General features: G+C 40.4%; 1 protein-coding gene across 1 annotated transcript; it reads right to left on the bottom strand.

Annotated features, from left to right (window-relative positions):
- Positions 1 to 5,102: 5,102 nt before the first annotated feature.
- Positions 5,103 to 22,723, bottom strand: pex6 (peroxisomal biogenesis factor 6). The gene is made up of 10 exons (XM_080413176.1): positions 22,538 to 22,723; positions 19,798 to 19,865; positions 19,144 to 19,276; positions 16,172 to 16,383; positions 14,458 to 14,519; positions 12,012 to 12,120; positions 8,660 to 8,776; positions 8,494 to 8,571; positions 7,827 to 7,966; positions 5,103 to 6,861 (listed from the first exon to the last, which is right to left on the bottom strand). Exons 1-10 carry the CDS (start codon positions 22,670 to 22,672, stop codon positions 6,725 to 6,727), a joined length of 1,191 nt encoding a protein of 396 aa, XP_080269302.1. The 5' UTR covers positions 22,673 to 22,723; the 3' UTR covers positions 5,103 to 6,724.
- Between the last annotated feature and the right edge of the window lie 659 nt (positions 22,724 to 23,382).

Below are 23,382 nucleotides of genomic sequence, written 5' to 3'. Positions count from 1 at the left end.
CGAACACAGGGTTAGTTTAACTCTAATAAGATGTACAAATGGAAACCCCCCCACCTTCCTTCTCTCTCTCTCATTGGCCGAAACTTCACAGCCAAAAAATTGTCATTTACATACTGAGGATTACCGCAAAGGTAAAAATAAAATTAGCATTATAACATTTGTACACTCTCAGAGTTTACGCACGGAGTACGGACACATTGTTCTTACTTTCCCCAACCGTGGTTTCCTGGGGTAATGGAGGTGTAACGAAACATCATGCCCCCTCCAACCAGCGGGCTACCTGGGCCCTGTGGGTGACAAGTGCTCTGAAGGGGGGCAAGGAGGTATGTACTGTTAGTTTAAAACAGTCATTCTCAACCCTTTTTCATTCCCAGGACCCCCCAGTTTGATGTACAGTGGGCCACGGTCCCACGGACCCCCATTTCTATCTCTGGGACCCCAATCTATACTGTAAAATCCTCTGTGTTGATTTAACTCTGCGAGTGTGTACACATTGGTTCCATTTGTGCACTCTGAGAGTTACAGACCTGGTACGTACGGGTCCATTTGGTTCCTAACCATCAATCAACCCCCTCAAGGATCCTTGGGGAGTCCCCGGACGAACAAGTGCCTTAAAAGAACAGCTAGAACATAGAAGGTGAAAAGTGCAGTGTTGTGGTTTCACCCTGTGACTTTCTAGACAGATGGCATACACAAACTGCCCCCCCCCCCCATACCTGAATGTTGCAAATAGTTCAGCAAAAGGAGACATACTCCCTAATTTCAAATAGAGATAACCATTGTTCATTGTCTGTGAACTGGTTCAAGGTCTCTCCCTGCTCAAACCATGACTCAGCAATTTTTTGCACACTGTATGTGAACTGCCAAACACAAGTACAGCACATCGAGGATAACTTTATGTAATTGTGATTTACGTTGTTTGAATACGTAGTGTGTGTGTATATTATATATATATATATATATATATATATATATATATATATATATATATCCAACAACAGTATATGTTAAGTTCCCTCGAGACATAGCTTACTCGTTATGTACTAAAAAGCCAGTAGTGTCTATTGTAGGTTTCCTGCTGCGGTCGTGCTTAGGTTTCCTGCTGCGGTCGTGCTGACTCGTGCTGAAAGAAGACACGGTTTCAGATGTTAGTTTTCAGTGACATAATCTTTATTGAGCTTCAGAGATGCAGGGCTTAGTCTAAAATCACACTTTTACCTGTTCCTGTACCAATGTTCCAATGTTGATTCTGGAAAGTTATACAATTCGGGCATATTTTCGTAATGCCTAATTTGCATATTTTAAATATATAATTTCAGAAAACTTGTAATACGATAAATCATTGTCTTCATGTAAGTAATCAACTCAGGAAGTTTCATTATGATAACTCTTTTTTTAAATTTTGTAATTTTTTCACCTGTCATGTACGTACAGTATGGGGAAAATAACAAAATGTGTTGGAGTATATTTCATATCATAATATACAAATCTCAGTCATATGTTTGCTTACAAGTAGCCTACAGTCAGACAGGAGACAGAGAGGTGGCTGTTGGCTGACCGGGGTGTGGGGTACATTTTCTTTGTCTTAGCTGGGAGAGAGAGCATGTGTCCCCCATCCCCCTTTCCTGCCGTATACAGTTGCAAATCGAATCAGGGACTCAAAGTGGGATCTATTGTTTGTCTGGGTGGGGTCTCACCTTTGGAGGCTGACCCCCACCCCCTTATTCAATGTGACCACTGCTATATAGACTGTACCAAAGTGTAACTATCTGGGTGTGTCACTCAGCGGCCGTCAGGCTGCTGTGATGGGAGCTGAGGCTCCATAGGAAGGCTGTTTGTACTTGTAATAAATCGGAAGCAAAGAAACCTCACTGACTAGTGATGACTCCATTCATTCTACAACCATTCATTCTCACCACTGGAACAACCAACTAACTACAATATGGCGTTGTTGGCAACTACAAAAGTGCAATATGTGGTTTTCAGATACCACATATGGGTTGTCGGCAGTGGAAGAGATACAACAGTGTGATAACCATGAAAAAGCTGCTCCTGTGGAGAGGTTATCATATATTTATTTACTCGTATTGACCCTATGAACAATTTAATATAGGTATGGTTTTGCCCACTCTTTCGATAATGAAATCTTGTCTGGCTCATGGACTAATTGTAGATAGATGCAGATATAGAGTCAGCCTGAGGAGGCATGAATATCTTGGACTCACACACAGGAACAGAAGCATCATCTGAACATGTCCGCTCTGTCAGATGGATATTTATCATGTTGTATTCAATTCCTTTAGTTTGTTTTCTCCTACATACAAAGGTCAGAAAAGGATTATATCAATGACATGGACACTATCTGACTGGCGTCATCTCACACACTGGTCCAATACGTTCACCAGGGAGGGCCTGTATGTCAGAGGGGTCCAGGGGCCTTGAGGGGGTTCCAAATGGACCCTTGCAGGTCTGTAACTCTGAGAGTGTACAAATGGAACCAAATGGACCCATAAGGGTCCATTTGGTTACATTTGTACTCTCACAGAGTTATGGGGGTGGTCCTTGAAATAAATAAAAAACAGTTTGAGAACGACTGGATAAGACAGATGAGACAGTGCTCTGTCTGACAAAGGACACGGCTATCTGCTCAATATATGACTCTCTCAAATAAAACGGTTCAGAAAACAAGATTTTAAAAGGTCCTTTCTCCAGATTTCCTTTAAAAAGCAATTCTCTCTCTCTCTCTCTCTCTCTCTCTCTCTCTCTCTCTCTCTCTCTCTCTCTCTCTCTCTCTCTCTCTCTCTCTCTCTCTCTCTCTCTCTCTCTCTCTCTCTCTCTCTCTCTCTCTCTCTCTCTCTCTCTCTCTCTCTCTCTCTCTCTCTCTCTCTCTCTCTCTCTCTCTCTCTCTCTCTCTCTCTCTCTCTCTCTCTCTCTCTCTCTCTCTCGTAGGCTACCCCATAGTTTAGAAGCAAAGGGATTTTAACATCGCTTCTCAAGAAAAACTGCTTCCCTGTTTGAGCAGCAATGCCATGGATGAATGTGCACAGAGAAAACAGCTTGTGGATCGCTTATTTTAGCTATTTTTCCCAAAACAGGGATGCCAGTTGAAGTTGAAGCTCTATTATGTCATTGTTTTAGTGAATTAAATGTTATTTTGATCAATCTGTATGGTAGAGTATAATACAATGTAACTTATACAATTGGGGTGATTGTATCTGGTCTCTCTGCTCTTCTATTGAGACATTTAGATCCTGTGTCTATGTTGGACATGACCTTTGACACAATCCTTTTTCTGGTTTGACACGGGTTTTGACCTGAAGGTCAAAACTCTCTCTCTCTCCCCCCCCCCAGAGCAAGCAGGCAGCACTTGCTCAGGAGACCGGGGTAGAACAGGAAATGTACATAGTGCAGCTTTAACTGAGGTTCAAATGGAGAGACAATAGCTAGATCCTAACATTCAAATCTCGCCCTCTCTCCTCCAGCATGGTGGTGTTACAGAGTAATTGGTGACCTGCCGAAATATGTGACCTTGTGGACTTCACATAATGCACATTGAGGACTCACAATATGTGGGCTAAATTCAGCTAGGTTTAACTCTGTTCATAAACAAACAGCTGACACTGACGTTGCGCGAAGTCCACAAGATGGTCACACATCAGGTCAGGTCACCATTTTCACCGTAACACCTCCACGCTGGAGGACAGAGGCAGAAATGCGAGTGTTGGAATTTTGGCTATATACGAGCTATATACAAGCATTAAAAAGTGACTAACTTATACATATCCTTTTGCTCAATAAACATCCATTCTAACGGCATCATTTGTCTCAGGGAATGGAAATTGCCACCCCCTCATGTTCACATTTAACCTCAAATTCAATTATTTTCCCCCAACTATATATATTTCCCCCAACTCAAGGCTGAGTGCATCTCAATACATGTGACACATAGATACCATATGCTTTTTCTTTTTACTAGCCACTTTCAACCTGGCATCCCAATTTTGGACAGAATAGGCAAAAAATAATAATCAAACAGCCCCCCCCAAAAAAAAAACCCAAACGAAAATAGTGGATCAATACAACACAATGCGACGCACTGTGATCTTGTAGATCCACTATTTTGGTAAATAGGTGGCTTAGGTGGTAAATGATTGTTGCCATCCCCTATTAAATTTTTCTTCTGAAAAGACGCCTCTGCATTCTAACACTCTACCAGCACTGATAAGAATAACCTTTAATAAATGTCAGCACTCAGCAGGTTAAAATGATGAGCTCTGTAGAATTGTAGGAACAACATGCGTGTCTAAACTGTATGTTCAGCGACATGGTGGCAGCAGTATCCAGGTCTGTTGTGACTATACAGTAAACTTTACTGTATAGTCACAACAGACCTGGATACTGCTGCCACCATGTCGCTGAACATACAGTTTAGACATGCATGTTGTTTAGACACGCAAAATAATATTGAATTTTATTACAAAACACGTAGTATAGTATAGTATACTATACTACGTGTTTGGTAATAAAATTCAATATTATTTTGTCTATACATCTAGAGTGGCCAATTATTTTTTACCCATTTTTCTCCCCAATTTAGTCGTTATGCCAATTAATTCTCTCCACACACATCTGTGTTGTCACTGCGGTTGTATCCTACTGACTCACCTGTCAGTGAGGAGCCCCCACCAGGAGGACGTAGAGCCTTCGTCCTACTCCTCCCGCCCAACACTCCCCGCTGACTAACTTGATTTAGTCTTAGTCTTTTGAATAACACACCATTTAGTTTTAGTCCTATTTTAGTCTTCTGAAAATTGTTTAGTCTTAGTCTAGTCGACTAAATATCAAAACCTTAGTCTTTTAGTTGACAAAATTAACACCGTTACATTGCAGGAGCAAAAGGGCCATACTGTACTTGAGGACAGGAAGAGATTAAGTTCTACCAGCTAAACTAGTTTTTTGTTGGTCAACTTTAATAGCTGTGGTTTCCATTAAGGTGAGGTTGATGAGAAAGTCTAAGGAAAATGAGTCAAAACAGGTCATTACAGTATGTACAGTACACAAGGAGTGATTCATGAAGGGAATGACAGGATCTAAAGGAATGCAGTGTCACAATAGTTTGATGCAAAGGAGCCTAACTTCGATCAGAGGTGAGGAGGAGGTCTGATGGTGAGGCTGTGGATCAAGGATTTCCATGGATTATGATTGTTGAGTGTTACTATAATTTAGTTATTGGTATTATTGGACACTTTGAAACACTTTCTCTCAACTGACGTAAATGAGCTTTACTTGTCCAGCTCTGCCCTCCTTTGCCTTGGTGCTCCTTCTCAACATGATGACATGCCATGTTTTTGCTCTTTTCCACTGTGGTCAATCATATACCGTTGACTTAACGCATATACCGACGCCTTCCAAGTATGTGGTACGTAGGTATCACGTATAATACCACAAATCTCCTACAACATATTGAGCATGTCATCCCGACACTTTATGAGTCACCACAATTATTCAAACATTTTTTAAGGGTTAGACAGAGAAATTATAGACAATACTTTTAGTAAAAATATAAAAATAAAATAGTGCCACGGACATGTTTATCCATGTACTGACATGTTGATGACCCCTGGTCTGGGAGGCTGGCTATTGTTTATGTTTATTAGGAGGTCGTTACTGGCAGAGTCCAGGATGGCTGTGACACCCTGAAACATACTGTTGGATATACAGAGATATTACATTCATGAGATTTAAGATGAAATGAACGGTCAAATAATTGCATATTTCTGAACACTTTTAAGTGTCATCATGAGTGGTCTTCTGTCGCTCAAGTTTTAAAAACATATCTTTCATTGCATTGTGCCATGCCAGTCAAAAGTTCCCACAGTGTTACACTAGTACCACTACTACTGTGAACTACTTATACAACAATTACACAAACACACGTAAAATAAGTCATTTATGCTGGATTTATTAAATTACATTTTAGGACGTAATGTGCACTAAACATTAGAGCAGATTTACACTAATAATAATACATAATTATTTAAAACATGTACAGTATTTCTCAGTGACTTTTCAGAAGCCTTGGTCTCTTTAGTAATGAGGCAGAACTTTGGTACAACCACACTGTTCTAGCGCACTGGGAGCTGACCAGTACAACCACACTGTTCTAGAGCACTGGGAGCTGACCAGTACAACCACACTGTTCTAGAGCACTGGGAGCTGACCAGTACAACCACACTGTTCTAGAGCACTGGGAGCTGACCAGTACAACCACACTGTTCTAGAGCACTGGGAGCTGACCAGTACAACCACACTGTTCTAGAGCACTGGGAGCTGTGGTGCAGGTGTTGGTCAGGTGTTACTTTGCGGTCAGGTTATGGTGCAGGTGTTGGTCAGGTGTTACTTTGCGGTCAGGTTACGGTGCAGGTGTTGGTCAGGTGTTACTTTGCGGTCAGGTTAAGGTGCAGGTGTTGGTCAGGTGTTACTTTGCGGTAAGGTTAAGGTACAGGTGTTGGTCAGGTGTTACTTTGCGGTAAGATTAAGGTACAGGTATTGGTCAGGTGTTACTTGGCGGTCAGGTTAAGGTACAGGTGTTGGTCAGGTGTTACTTGGCGGACAGGTTACGGTGCAGGTGTTGGTCAGGTGTTACTTGGCGGTCAGGTTAAGGTGCAGGTGTTGGTCAGGTGTTACTTGGCGGTCAGGTTAAGGTGCAGGTGTTGGTCAGGTGTTACTTGGCGGTCAGGTTACGGTGCAGGTGTTGGTATCGGAGAAGCTCCTGGTCAGAGACAGATGGTTTACACTGCTGCACTGCTCTGTCAAAGTCCTCTCCGGTCAGAACCACAGGAGACTCTTCTGTGTCCATACCTAAGAGACAGACAGACAGACAGTAAAAGTGAGGGATAGAACACACTGCGTGTCCATATTATGGAGATTTGTTGATTTATAGATATGTTTTGAGACCCTCGGGTCGTCTGCGCCGCGCGGCGAGTTTGAAGTGGATCGGTCGGACGGCTCTGGAGATACGCCAGGTATAGTCACGAAACGCAGACACACGCGCACACACACACACACACACACACACACACACACACACACACACACACACACACACACACACACACACACACACACACACACACACACACACACACACACACACACACACACACACACACACACACACACACACACACACACACACACACACACACAGAGATTCTACACATTTATAGACAGATATACTTCACTGAAAAACTATTATCTATCAAAAAGTTTTTTGTGTTTATTTTTATCTATTTATTTAATCAAATCTAAAGCTTTTCAAATTGACCACATGGGTAATCGTGGTCTAAAGCAGTGGTTACATTACATTACATTACATTACATTACATTACAGTCATTTAGCAGACACTTTTATCCAAAGCGACTTACAATAAGTGCATCCAACATATGTAGGGAACGAAACTACTAATCACCAGAAGTCTGAAGTGCATTTTCTTCTAAAACAAGCAACTAAGAGTATACCTAGCGCTAAGGTAAACGTGCAATATATCAGCTACCTACTTTCTTAAACAGATAACAGACAAATAGGAAAATCAAATGAGCAAGAGCTAAAACAAATAAGTATCAAATAAAACAAGAGGTTCTCAACCTTTTCAGGCTGTGACCCCCACATGAATCAGATTTGAACTAGGGACCCCCCAGGGACCCCCTGCACTTGGAATGTAGGAGTTGAGGCGTTACATTTAGTGTGAGATAATGGTTGATGGTGATGGAAGGTAAACAGTGGTGATTTGAATTGTTTAAGTGGTCGTCATGGTGACGGTTACCGCTGACGATGGAGGAGATCTTTCTGTTGACGGCGGTCGCCATGGCGTCAGAGCAGAGAGCGTAGAGGTCCGCCCCCGTCAGGTGGGCGGGGCAGCGACTCACCACCTCCTCCAGGTTGACACTGGCATCACACTGGAACCTGATGCGCACACACGCACACACACGCACACACACACACACACACATATACACACACATATACACACACACACTTCAGAAAGTCAACAATAAGTATTTCAGGATACAGATCACAGATACAGGAAGCATTGTCTCCTCCATATATGGTCGACTGACAATTATCACAGATACTGAACACAATGTTGTCAATGTCTTATCAGCTCTTGGCTTATTGGTCATTCCTGGTCATTCCTGCAATCAATACTAATTCATGGACATAACAGAGGCTTCCAAATATGAACACAAGCAGTTTACATCTGTAACCAAGCTGTATACTAACATCCTGAAGACGTTGGTACTTTAACACCTTGGTAAGGAATGCCTCTTCCAGACTGTGGTCAAATGTACATCCAGCTTCCTAAATGGTCACAGTCTATGAAGTCTATGAAGTTATCTATCTAAATCTATGAAAATGTTTAATCTGCAACACAATGTTATACAATATGTAGTGTGTGTGTGTGGGGGGGGGGTGTGGGGGGGGGTCCCTACTTTCTGGCGATGGCCTTCAGAACCTGAAGCTGGGACTGCTTGTCTTCATTGATTCCAACATAAACCAGCTTATCAAACCTGATCAGACACAAAATAGATTCATTATTAAAAAAATAAAATAATAATAATAATAATAATAATAATAACAGCAGCAGTGAACTCTGACCTGCCAGGTCTGAGCAGTGATTGGTCCAGAAGGTCAGGTCGGTTTGTGGCTCCGATCACAAAAAGTCCTTCACAGGAACCCAGAGAATCCAACTCAGCCAAGAGCTGAGAAACCACCCTGATAGAACATACAAGAACATTATGGAACCACCCTGATAGAACATACAAGAACATTATGGAACCACCCTGATAGAACATACAAGAACATGATGGAACCACCCTGATAGAACATACAAGAACATGACGGAACCACCCTGATAGAACATACAAGAACCTTATGAAACCACCCTGATAGAACATACAAGAACATTATGAAACCACCCTGATAGAACATACAAGAACATTATGAAACCACCCTGATAGAACATACAAGAACATTATGAAACCACCCTGATAGAACATACAAGAACATGATGGAACCACCCTGATAGAACATACAAGAACATGATGGAACCACCCTGATAGAACATACAAGAACATGACGGAACCACCCTGATAGAACATACAAGAACATGATGAAACCACCCTGATAGAACATACAAGAACATGATGGAACCACCCTGATAGAACATACAAGAACATGATGGAACCACCCTGATAGAACATACAGGAACATTATGAAACCACTCTGATAGAACATACAAGAACATGATGGAACCACCCTGATAGAACATACAAGAACATGATGAAACCACCCTGATAGAACATACAAGAACATGATGGAACCACCCTGATAGAACATAATGGAACCACCCTGATAGAACATACAAGAACATGATGGAACCACCCTGGTAGAACATACAAGAACATGATGGAACCACCCTGGTAGAACATAATGGAACCACCCTGATAGAACATACAAGAACATGATGGAACCACCCTGGTAGAACATACAAGAACATGATGAAACCACCCTGATAGAACATACAAGAACATGATGAAACCACCCTGATGGAACCACCCTGGTAGAACATACAAGAACATGATGGAACCACCCTGGTAGAACATAATGGAACCATCCTGATAGAACATACAAGAACATGATTGAACCACCCTGATAGAACATACAAGAACATGATGGAACCACCCTGGTAGAACATACAAGAACATGATGGAACCACCCTGGTAGAACATAATGGAACCATCCTGATAGAACATACAAGAACATGATGGAACCACCCTGATAGAACATACAAGAACATGATAAAACCACCCTGGTAGAACATACAAGAACATGATGGAACCACCCTGGTAGAACATACAAGAACATGATGGAACCACCCTGGTAGAACATAATGGAACCACCCTGATAGAACATGATGGAACCATCCTGGTAGAACATACAAGAACATGATGGAACCACCCTGGTAGAACATACAAGAACATGATGGAACCACCCTGATAGAACATACAAAAACATGATGAAACCACCCTGGTAGAACATACAAGAACATGATGGAACCACCCTGGTAGAACATACAAGAACATGATGGAACCACCCTGGTAGAACACACAAGAACATGATGAAACCACCCTGGTAGAACATACAAGAACATGATGAACCACCCTGGTAGAACATACAAGAACATGATGAAACCACCCTGATAGAACATACAAGAACATGATGAAACCACCCTGATAAAACATACAAGAACATGATGAAACCACCCTGGTAGAACATACAAGAACATGATGAAACCACCCTGGTAGAACATGTTATGGAAAAACAAGGTCAGGTTTTGTTCTGTCAATATCCCCCCCAAAAAAGTTAACTTTTTTGCTTTTTCCGCTTATAATAAGGCCTTCTGTGCAAGTATGATGTAAAAACAACCACCAAGTAGATAATTACAAAAAAATTACTTGGAACTCCTTCTTTCAGGCTAGGCGTTTTGCTTAGTTTTTTTTCACTTTAAGGTGAGTCACTTCATGGATACATTTCATGACTTATTTTGTTGAAATGACTGAAGCAAAATGTAAATACATGAGCCTACATGAGCCTTACATGACAATTTAGGCATTTAGCAGAGACTCTTAATCCAGAGCGATTTACAGTACACAACAAGGTAATACATTAAATTCAGAGAGACAGTGTAGTGCCTGAGGAATCTAGGATCATAGGTAAACCAAGTTTGTTTTAAATACATAATATATTGAAACTATACAAACTATAGGATGCCAGGTAAACAAGTGAACCTGGGATCTGGGATTATAACTGCAATGAGGAGTTTATTCCACATCCTTTTGCACAAAAAGCTGTGCGTTTTGCACGATGGTCCTGGCTAACGCCTGGAACGATAACATCTTTCACGCGGGTCACAATAGCGCAGCGATAGCGCATACAAAATGAGACGTTTTCCCCAACGTAAAAAGTTTCGGAGTTATAGGGGTTTTAGAGAAGGAGATAGAACGGAAGCGGATGGGAGCCATGTTTTTGGCACGGTGATCTCAGAATCACCGTGGGTGATTCCAGAGCTGCTGTAGCCCCTCCCGTGTGGGAAAAAACAAAAGAGACTGAAAACACGGTTCAGACCGTGTCGGCACCGAAGCACTACTCTGTGAAAACACAGTTCAGACCGTGTTTGGCACCCGATGTGTTAATAAACACTGACTCTCCGAAAATAGCCGATCTACAAGCTCAGAACACCTCGCAGCGCGAAGCGTTGTGAGCTTGTGGATCTGCTATTTTCGGCTAATGTTCCCCACCACACAAAGATTTGTCAGACCCCCTGCATTACCTCTGAGGACCCTGGACCCCCTGTTGTGCTGCAACGTGTTATTAGCTTGTAGATCGGCTATTTTCAGTGCATTACTTGCTTCCATAGAAGAAATGCTGACTTCTATGGAATCCAAATGAATGAAATCAGTCGATGGTGACTGAGAACTTTAATCCATGTTCAGGGTAAAATCATAATAATGATTATTTTCCAAGAAGATGTCGGCCCTCCTGCACACAGAATGTGCATATATATAATATAATATATACGGAGCATCTAGGCCTTAAGTATATGATGAGGTTTGAAGACGGCAGTCAGGAAAGTCCCAGGAACAATCGGGGCCTTTGCGTTATTTGCGGAGCGCTCCGCAACTATAGGCCTATAGCGCATTGAGCGTAGCGAATAATAAAGTGGTTAAAAACCCTGGTGCCCTGGTTAATTTATTATTAACCCTGGATAATAATAAAGTGGTTGTCATGGTGATCTCAGTTTCAGGAGCACAGGAAGCAGGTCCTGGAGCCCAGCTCCACCTAGTTCTGGGACAAATGAAGCCCTGGTTCCTGCACTAGCTCTGACATCACCACATTAATTAATATAACTTCATATCAGTTCATATGAAATATGATCAATTCATCACACCTGTCCATCACACCTCCAGAGTCTCCAGAGCGCCCCCTGTTGGGCGCCAGAGAGTCCAACTCATCAAAGAAGACGATGCAGGGAGCTGCAGCTCTGGCCTTGGAGAACACTGTTAATGAATGAATAACATGAATTAATATTAATAACACTGTTAATGAATGAACAACATGAATTAATATTAATAACACTGTTAATGAATGAATAACATGAATGAATATTAATAACACTGTTAATGAATGAATAACATGAATGAATATTAATAACACTGTTAATTCATTAATAACATTAATTAATATTAATACCACTGTTAATGAATGAATAACATTAATTAATATTAATACCACTGTTAATTCATTAATAACATTAATTAATAGTAATACCACTGTTAATGAATGAATAACATTAATTAATATTAATACCACTGTTAATGAATGAATAACATGAATTAATATTAATAACACTGTTAATTCATTAACATGAATTAATATTAATAACACTGTTAATGAATGAATAACATTAATTAATAACACTGTTCACTAATTAATAACATTAATTAATAACACTGTTCATTCATTAATAACATTAATTCATAACACTGTTCATTCATTAATAGCATTAATTAATAACACTGTTCATTCATTAATAACATTAATTAATAACACTGTTCATTCATTAATAACATTAATTAATAACACTGTTCATTCATTAATAACATTAATTCATAACACTGTTCATTAATTAATAACATTAATTAATAACGCTGTTCATTCATTAATAATATTAATTAATAACACTGTTCATGAATGAATAACATTAATTAATAACACTGTTCATGAATGAATAACATGAATTAATAACACTTCATTCACCATTAATGACACAACTTCATTAATTACACTGTAATTATTAACACATTTAATCTACGCCGGTGGTTCGCGTAGATTTCCCAAAAAGTGCACTTTCTGAAATTTTTGATCCACTTCCGTTTCCGGTAGCACCACCGGAAACGGAATTATTTGGGATCCGGTTTTGCCGATCCCGTCGGCCCCCGTTCTAATGACGAAACTGAAACTCCATTTTCTCCTTGTAGTCTTTTCTCCTCGCATATCACTGTTTAACGTAAACCGTTCTAACTACAACATGGATGCCCCGTTTGACACGTGGTCTTCACTGGTAGAAGCAGGGAGATGTCCGCGATGTTTACAAACAGTGCACAGCTCAATCTTAAGGATTTTAACAAGGTCTATGGCGACGTGAAAAAAACAACAATAACACGTTGGCACTGGTGAGTACATTATGAGATTAACGTCTGGCATGGAATGTGTTAATAACACTTCATTTATCATTAATGACACAACTTCATTAACTAACTGTCCATTACATAATAAATAACACAACTTAATTAATTACACTGTAATTATTAATAACACAGTATTATTCAATAACAATAATGAATTATTTGCACTTTTCAATTCATCAATAAAGGACAAGTCTGGACTAAAATGACATCTAGCCTTTTTTCTCCTACTTACGTTGATCCCAAATGACTGGCCATGGGGTCTATTTACACAATTGCCCCTGTCGTCCAGTTTCCCCATCAGCCCTCATAGCATAGAGCAGAGCTCATAAACATATCACTACTTACTCTATTTGTTCAATTCAATTCAATTCAATTTTATGAAAGTGTCAAATCACAACAAGTTGTCTCAAGACACTTTACATGTAGAGCAGAGACCCGACAGTCCCACCCTGAGCAAGACATTTTGCGACAGTGGCAACGAAAAACTCCCCCTTAAACTGGAAGAAGCGTCAGGCAGACCCTAGGCTCTAGGGTGGGGGCCTTCTGCCTCGACCGTGTCGAGGGGAAAGAAGAGAGAGAGAGGGAGGTCTAAAAGGGAGGTCAAAAGTTGTTTTATTTTCATGAATCTGTTATTAGTTGTCATTACACACACATCCACACACATCCATGCCTTGCTTGTAACACACGATCCGCCACAGTCTCGTTAATCATGTTTTGGGGTGAGCGTTCGGCACAACTGCCAATCAAAGTGAATGTACTGGCCAATCACAGCGCGTCTTTTCCGGGACTTGGCAAAACACACAACAGCATAACGTCTGTTTAGCAGACTACGGTGGCTCATGAGGGACAACCAAGGCATGGATGCGTGTGTAAAGTAATGTAATGTATTTTTAGCTTTAATTTTCTTACACTTAATGTTGTACAAATCTTTGATCACCGTCTTTGGAGCATTATAGGTATTTGTAGGGATGTCTCATTGTCTTTTGTAATGTATTTGTATTGTTTGTTCAGCAAAGCTGTGTCATGTTTAATCTGCCTCTTGGGCAGTTCATGTGTAAAAGAGACTCTGTCTCACTGTGCTCTTACTGGTTAGATAAAGGTCAAATAAATCATATATTTATGGTAATGTATAATTGTGGTACAGACCTTCTCGAACGTTCTCCTCACTCTGACCAACATACATGTTGAGAAGTTCAGGGCCTTTTACACTGTAATCACATAAAATACATTTAACTTATTATAACAATGACATTAAATAAAACACATTTAACTTATTATAACACTGACATTAAATAAAACACATTTAACTTATTATAACACTGACATTAAATAAAACACATTTAACTTATTATAACAATGACATTAAATACAACACTTTTAACTCATTATAGCAATGACATTAAATAAAACACATTTAACTTATTAAAATACGTTAAAATACGTTTAACTTATTATAACAATGATATTAAATGAAATACATTTAACTTATTATAACAATGACATTAAATAAAACACATTTAACTCTTTATAACAACAAAATTTTATGAAATACATTTACAGGTAAGGTAAGTAATATTGTTTTATTTGTGTGACACTCTCAGAGAACAAAGACCTGGGTCTTTAGGAGCTGTTTAGTCAAGTCTCTGCATCTGTGCTATAACAGCCCTGAAACATGACTGTCATGGATGAACTTCAACCTGGTGTTTGCACTTTCTCCTTTTTCTGGCCCGTACGTCTACATAAACGAGTTATAATGAGTTATAATGTATCACTTTCTCCATTTTCTGGCCCGTACGTCTACATAAACGACTTATAATGAGTTACAATGTATCACTTTCTCCATTTTCTGGCCCGTACGTCTACATAAACGAGTTATAATGTGTCAGAGTGCAATACACCTCCCAACCGTTAGGGTCGCGTAGTTGAAAGCAAATGGAGAAAATACAGAGAAAATGGCCACCGATCAGATTAAAATGCTTTATGTTGAACAACAAGGATGATACGGGTACTTCTGAGGGCCCGTACATAATTATAACATTCGTGGCCATAAGGTCAGCACTTTATATTTTAAATATGAACGTTTATGTAGATGTACGGACCAAAGAGGGAGAAAGTGCAAACACCAGGTTAATGTGATCCATGGCTACATGTGTGCAAGACATCTCTATAAGCCTGGTGGGTCAAACTGTACAACCAATATGTCCATTTGTAGCTCTGATTCCCTGCTTTCATATGAATTGAAAAGAAAACAAAATGCTAGGTTCCTAAAGTGGGTTCCGGGGACCCCCAGGGGTCCCCAGCAAAATGTGTTAAAGTGTCAATCATTTTAACCCCTTTATCCATATTATCAATTTGGGGGGTCCTTGGGGGGTCCTTGGCACAGAAAAAAACGTTTGAGAACCAATGCCCTAAAGCAGTGGTTCTCAAACTTTTTCATGTCAAGGACCCCCAAAAGGACATGTATTTGGCCGCGGACCCCCATCTGAAAATATGTTGTTCCAGGGACCCCCATCTGAACATATCTTGTTCCAGGGACCCCCATCTGAAAACATGTTGTTCCAGGGACCCCCATCTGAACATATCTTGTTCCAGGGACCCCCATCTGAAAACATGTTGTTCCAGGGACCCCCAGAAACAAAGATTGGAGTTACAAATAATAAAAAAAACTTCGGGTATATTCACGATTTCTCAAAAATAGCAGATCTACAAGCTCATAACACGGCACTCGGTGCCGCGCTATGAGCTTGTAGATCTGCTATTTTTGAATAGCCAAACTATAAAACATGGTTAAAGTGGTTAACCTAATTTAGCTGGGGACCCCCTTGTACCCCTCAGAGGACCCCCTCTCCTTTCCTCTAACCTGAGGAAGGTCATGTTGGTCTCCGTGGCGACAGCCTTGGCCAGGAGGGTTTTCCCGGTGCCCGGGGGTCCATAGAGGAGCAGGCCGGTTCTCCTCAGACCCAGAGAGGAGCTGAACAGCTCCGGTCTGTCCAGAGGGAGGCGCACCGTGTCCACGATCTCCTTCTTCACCTCCTGCAGGCCCCCCACGTCCTCCCAATACACACTGGGAACCTGTACGTGCGCACACACACACACACACACACACACACACACACACACACACACACACACACACACACACACACACACACACACACACACACACACACACACACACACACACACACACACTATTTTGTTATTGATTGATTTATTACAGGTATAGGTCAAAAGTTATGCCACAAAGGTTTACGCCCACAAGTTTATTCAATTTCAATTCAATCTTTATTACAGACACACAGGGGGTCCATAGAGTCTATATACAGACACACAGGGGGTCCAGAGAATCTATATACAGACACACAGGGGGTCCATAGAGTCTATATACAGACACACAGGGGGTCCATAGAGTCTATATACAAATCATCAACATCACACAACAATTATATAAAAAAACATTTTTTTTAAACCCATAAAGGCATACATATAATAGACTGAGGCTGACTCTCCAGTGTTTACGCAGCCTGGACGAGTACCGGAGACAGCTCCTCCCAGGATTGACTATATCCTCATTAATACTGTTCTGGATGAGTACTAGAGACATCTCTACATATAGGATTAATGATATCCTCATTAATACTGTTCTGGATGAGTACTAGAGACATCTCTACATATAGGATTAATGATATCCTCATTAATACTGTTCTGGATGAGTACTAGAGACATCTCTACATATAGATTAATGATATCCTCATTAACACATCGACTGCCAGAGCTTATTCATAATGTACTCACCCCTGTGCCAGCGATTTGCGCGTTTATTTATTTATTTATTTTGTAATTTTTCATTCAAATAAATTGTCTGGCTGCGGTTTTAAACACATACGACAGAACTACCAGCAGAGAGCAGCAAATAGACACCTTGATCACTCGCTGACTCGCTCGACCCCCCCCCCCAAACAGGCTCAAACAGTCAATACGTCATAACCGGATGTGACGTTTTCGACAATCGCTGATCGGGCTTAAGTACGATGTGATACACGACGACGATGACTGTTCGTCACCCAGACTTAAGAAAATAGAAGTGGAGCTCTCCGTTCGTTTTTTATACCGTGTGAAAAACCGTGTTTTTCCCTATTCTGGCCTAAAATGACCGGGGGAAAAAAAGAGAACCGGAGACGGAATCTGTGTGAGTGTGAAGTAAGTGGAAAACGAAACTGATGATGAAAAATAAACAGAACAGCGCGATCAGAGATTAAACAATGAAAATTCCAAAGAACGCATATATGCGATCTTTTGAATTGCGGCACGCAAGCGATAGATTTGAAAGAACGCATCAATGCGTTCTTGGCAATCAATGTGTTAATACTGTTCTGGATGAGTACTAGAGACATCTCTACATACAGGATTAATGATATCCTCATTAATACTGTTCTATATGAGTACTAGAGACATCTCTACATACAGGATTAATGATATCCTCATTAATACTGTTCTATATGAGTACTAGAGACAGCTCTACATACAGGATTAATGATATCCTCATTAATACTGTTCTATATGAGTACTAGAGACAGCTCTACATACAGGATTAATGATATCCTCATTAATACTGTTCTATATGAGTACTAGAGACAGCTCTACATATAGATTAATGATATCCTCATTAATACTGTTCTATATGAGTACTAGAGACATCTCTACATATAGATTAATGATATCCTCATTAATACTGTTCTGGGACTCATCCAGGCGAGACATGAATCCATACATAGAGTGTCTTAAGAGAGCCTCACAGTGTGGATTCCACATGTTACAAACAAGTGACTGGCACTATGCCATCAAGGGCCACCTTAAAGGTAGGGTAAGTGATATTTTTTGGTTAAAACAAAAAGTATTTTCTTTAAAGGTTAAAGCACTATATTCTGATAGTAATCATTGCTATAGAGTGTTTGTTCAGTAACAGGAGTCTCCCCGTCTCTCCAGCTCTTTAATAAACAAAAAATACATTTTCCGGTAGGTGTCAAAATCTCAGCCAATCAGGAGAAAGTACCCATTTTTAAGCTTATTTTTTATAGTGTTCCAGTTCCAATTTTGCCTGCTCATTTCTTAGTGTCATCACTTCCAATTTCACTTGTTTAATCTATATCCTGATTGAGTTCTCTATCCTGATTGGATACAATTGGAAATGAAACTGAAACTTAAACGAAAATGCATTTTCTGTTTTATAAAGAGCTGGAGAGACAAGGAGACTCCTTTTACTGAACAAACACTCTATAGCAATGAGTACTATCAGAATATAAAGCTATTTAACACTTATTTTAACCAAAGAAAATCACTTACCCTACCTTTAAGTAGAATCCTCAGGGCATCATTGTAGGCCACCTTAAGCCTCTGCATGCTACCCTTCTTGTATGTGCACCACCAGAAGGCTGTATACATGGGAGTGCAGAATGCTTTAAAAAGTGCACACTTGACAGGATCAGAACACATACTGAACCTGTGAAGCAGCATATTGTCCTGGGCATAAAGTGTGCAGCACTGCCTAGAGATCTCTTTATCATCATGGAGATTGTCAGTAAAAATGTGGCCAAGGTACTTGATTTCCTGGCACACAGATAGACGACTGTCACATAGGTAAAAGGCTGGGAAAAACGATTTCTTGTCCTCATGGCTTCTCACTATCATGACACTGCTCTTTTTTGCATTATAAATGATGCCATGATCATTGCCATAATTTGAGCAAACTTTTAATAGCTGCTGTAAACCTCCACTGTATGGACTCAAAACGACCAGGTCATTGTGAGGTCGTATTATCATCATCATGTTTACCTTTGGAGCTCCTACAGCGGAGGACAGTGCCGCCTGCAGGCTGTCCAGAGCACTGCTGAAGTCCTCTGTGTGGATGCTGACACCACTGGAACATAGAAGCTCTTCCTGCTCCAAACTACACACTACTGATACACTACACACACACACACACACACACACACACACACACACCTTCATGTCAAGGACCCCCCACATTGATATGTATTTGGCCGTGGACCCCCATCTGAAAATGTTTCTAGGAGAAAAAATCTAAATCATTCAAAAATTTTAGAAATTGTTCAAAAAATGCAGATGTACAAGCTCACTGTGACCTTGTACATTTATTTTAATAGCCAACATATACAATATGGATAAAGTGGTTAAAATGATTGTGATGCTGTATCAACACATTTTGCTGGGGACCCCCTGGAACCTCCCCAATGACCCCCTGGAACCTCCCCAAGGACCCCCTGGAACCCCACTTTGAGAAGCAATGTCTTTGTGGCATAACTTTTGACCTATACCTGTAATATATCAATCAATCAATAACAAAATATACTCTGTGTGTGTGTGTGTGTGTGTGTGTGTGTGTGTGTGTGTGTGTGTGTGTGTGTGTGTGTGTGTGTGTGTGTGTGTGTGTGTGTGTGTGTGTGTGTGTGTGTGTGTGTGTCTCACCACAGTCTCCTGTGTGCTGCTCTCCCTGCCTCAGTCATCAGAGCACAGAGATCTCCTAAAACTAAACCCTGAAAAAAAGAAAAGAAAGCGACTGGACAGTTAGGCCAGAACTGTGAAGAATAGAACTGACATAAACAAAAGGGGAAATAAACCAAACCAAACTAAACTAAACCAAACCAAACCATACTACAGTGTTTCCCTGTCTTTGGCCTACAAATATATAAACTTGGGTCAGTGCTGACTTTCACTTCAAAAGTCTGATTTCACCTTACCAGAGTAAAACTTCTTACTAAACCCAATATACTTATAAAAACAAAATATCCAACATTAAAAAGAAAAAGGAAAAAAAGGAAAGAGTGTCTTTGTTTGAAACTTCAGTCCTTTTTTAGAAAAATACTTTAAAACTCAATAAAAATATTTGTAAAAATAAAATAAAAATGTTGGTCACAATACAACTGTCTTAGTGTGAAACTTGAGCTTGTTTTGCTGAACACAGAGTTTGTATCCTGGCTGAGACTGATGACAAGCACACACGGAGCTCCCAGTTGCCCAATACAGACCGATACCAAAACACTCGCCCCAAAACACAGTCGCCCACCTGGTATTCCTAAACGTAACCTCAGTAAACTATGTCTAAACCTAACCTTATTCCTAAACGTAACATCAGTAAAACTATGCCTAGTCCTAAACTTATTTCTAACCATATCCTCAGTAGAACAAATACAAGAACCGCTGGTTCGCGAAAACAAATGGGGGTAGCGTGCTTTGGGGCGAGACTTTCGGTTACCCCACGTCGCCGCAGCTTGCGAGTGAACAGACCATCTCCGTGGAGTAATTAAACACCACAAGCTACACGGACGAACACCCTGGAGCGATTTAGAAGCACTTTAAAAGAAATCTAACACTTATGTTGATTTAACGTTAGTACATGTGTTTTATTGTTGGACATTCATCATGGCAGGTTATAATATGGGCTTTTGACAGCCCCTCTTCACCGGTACGGTGTTCAGGTCCGCCGTATCGGCCCGTTCCGACCCACTATCACCCCTGAGTAACTGCCAGGCGAGTACAGGTGATGGCCCCATGAAGACAAAGCCACACATTTGCATTTATATGTGCGAGGGTCGATTCACTGGATGTGTGTCCCACCTAGCATTCCTTCACGGCCCAAAAAAGGTCCGCCTGCCGCGGTTGGGAAACACTGCTATACTATACTACGTGTTTGGTAATAAAATTAAATATTATTTTGTCTATAAATCTAGAGTGGCCAATTATTTTTTACCCATTTTTCTCCCCAATTTAGTCGTTATGCCAATTAATTCTCTCCACACACATCTCTGTGTTGTTACTGCTGTTGTATCCTACTGACTCACCTGTCAGTGAGGAGCCCCCACCAGGAGGACGTAGAGCCTTCGTCCTACTCCTCCCGCCCAACACTCCCCGCTGACAGGTGCCCCCCCCAGCCCGCTGACAGGTGCCCCCCCAGCCCGTAGGAGTACTATGACCCACAGGCTCTATGCACAGCAGACATATTGGAAAGAAACTGGGCCTCTTCCTTACTTCCTTCACTTAGAATAAATGGAACAGAGCCTTCATTAGAATAAATGGAACAGAGCCTTAATTAGAATAAATGGAACAGAGCCTTAATTAGAGTAAATGGAACAGAGCCTTCATTAGAATAAATGGAACAGAGCCTTCATTAGAATAAATGGAACAGAGCCTTCATTAGAATAAATGGAACAGAGCCTTCATTAGAATAAATGGAACAGAGCCTTCATTAGAGTAAATGGAACAGAGCCTTCATTAGAATAAATGGAACAGAACCTTCATTAGAATAAATGGAACAGAGCCTTCATTAGAATAAATGGAACAGAGCCTTCATTAGAATAAATGGAACAGAGCCTTCATTAGAATAAATAGAACAGAGCCTTCATTAGAATAAATGGAACAGAGCCTTCATTAGAATAAATGGAACAGAGCCTTCATTAGAATAAATGGAACAGAGCCTTAATTAGAATAAATGGAACAGAGCCTTAATTAAAATAAATGGAACAGAGCCTTAATTAGAGTAAATGGAACAGAGCCTTTATTAGAGTAAATGGAACAGAGCCTTCATTAGAATAAATGGAACAGAGCCTTCATTAGAATAAATGGAACAGAGGGAGCCTTCATTAGAATAAATGGAACAGAGCCTTCATTAGAATAAATGGAACAGAGCCTTCATTAGAATAAATGGAACAGAGCCTTAATTAGAATAAATGGAACAGAGCCTTAATTAAAATAAATGGAACAGAGCCTTAATTAGAGTAAATGGAACAGAGCCTTTATTAGAGTAAATGGAACAGAGCCTTCATTAGAATAAATGGAACAGAGCCTTCATTAGAATAAATGGAACAGAGCCTTCATTAGAATAAATGGAACAGAGCCTTCATTAGAATCATAGGTAACACCTGTGAAGGAAGTAAGGAAGAGGCCCAATTTATTTCCAATATGGCTGCTGTGCATAGAGCCTATATCACCCTCCCCGCCCGGCTTCCCTCCCCCGAACAGACACGGGTTAATTGTGTTTCATGTAGACGCTGGACAAAGCCGGATGCACCACCATGGATTTGAACCCACAACCTCCGTGGTGATGGGCAGTACTTTACCACTGCACCACCCGAGAGCCTTATATGATATTATAATAATCATAATAACAATAACAATAACAATAACAATAACAATAACAATAATAACTCACGGCTGTCTGCTTTGCCAGCAGTGATAGGCTCATATCCCGGCCCAGGGGGAGGGGCTTGCTGAGGCTCGCCAACATGCCCCTCCTCTCCTCCTCACCGGGGGCAAACAGAGACACCTGGTGGACAAACACCTGCATGACATCTGGACACAAGTCCCTGGGACTGGACACTGTCGCTATGACGACCACACTGTGAGAGGAGAGAGGCTGTTACTGAACAAAACGCAATATAGAGCTATTTAACACTGTTACTGAACAAAACACAATATAGAGCTATTTAACACTGTTACTGAAAAAAACACAATATAGAGCTATTTAACACTGTTACTGAACAAAACGCAAAATAGAGCTATTTAACACTGTTACTGAACAAAACACAATATAGAGCTATTTAACACTGTTACTGAACAAAACGCAATATAGAGCTATTTAAAACTGTTACTGAACAAAACACAATATAGAGCTATTTAACACTGTTACTGAACAAAACGCAATATAGAGCTATTTAACACTGTTACTGAACAAAACACAATATAGAGCTATTTAACACTGTTACTGAACAAAACGCAATATAGAGCTATTTAACACTGTTACTGAACAAAACACAATATAGAGCTATTTAACACTATTACTGAACAAAACACAATATAGAGCTATTTAACACTGTTACTGAACAAAACACAATATAGAGCTATTTAACACTGTTACTGAACAAAACACAATATAGAGCTATTTAACACTGTTACTGAACAAACACAATATAGAGCTATTTAACACTGTTACTGAACAAAACACAATATAGAGCTATTTAACACTTACTGAACAAAACACAATATAGAGCTATTTAA

This window comes from Gymnoscopelus braueri (assembly GCF_963280865.1).
Source record: "Gymnoscopelus braueri genome assembly, chromosome: 18".
Classification (NCBI taxonomy): Eukaryota; Metazoa; Chordata; class Actinopteri; order Myctophiformes; family Myctophidae; genus Gymnoscopelus; species Gymnoscopelus braueri.
This window is presented reverse-complemented; position numbering and strand designations above follow the sequence as displayed.

Bases quoted from the DNA above. Each gene is read 5' to 3' on its own strand.
- pex6 (XM_080413176.1), bottom strand. From the start codon at position 22,672: ATGCAGGTGTTTGTCCACCAGGTGTCTCTGTTTGCCCCCGGTGAGGAG. The intron at 14,520-16,171 runs GTTAGAGGAAAG...ATGTGATTACAG, and splicing joins ACCAACATGACCTTCCTCAG to TGTAAAAGGCCCTGAACTTC. The intron at 8,777-12,011 runs GTGTGATGAATT...ATGTTCTATCAG, and splicing joins TCTGGAGGTGTGATGGACAG to GGTGGTTTCTCAGCTCTTGG.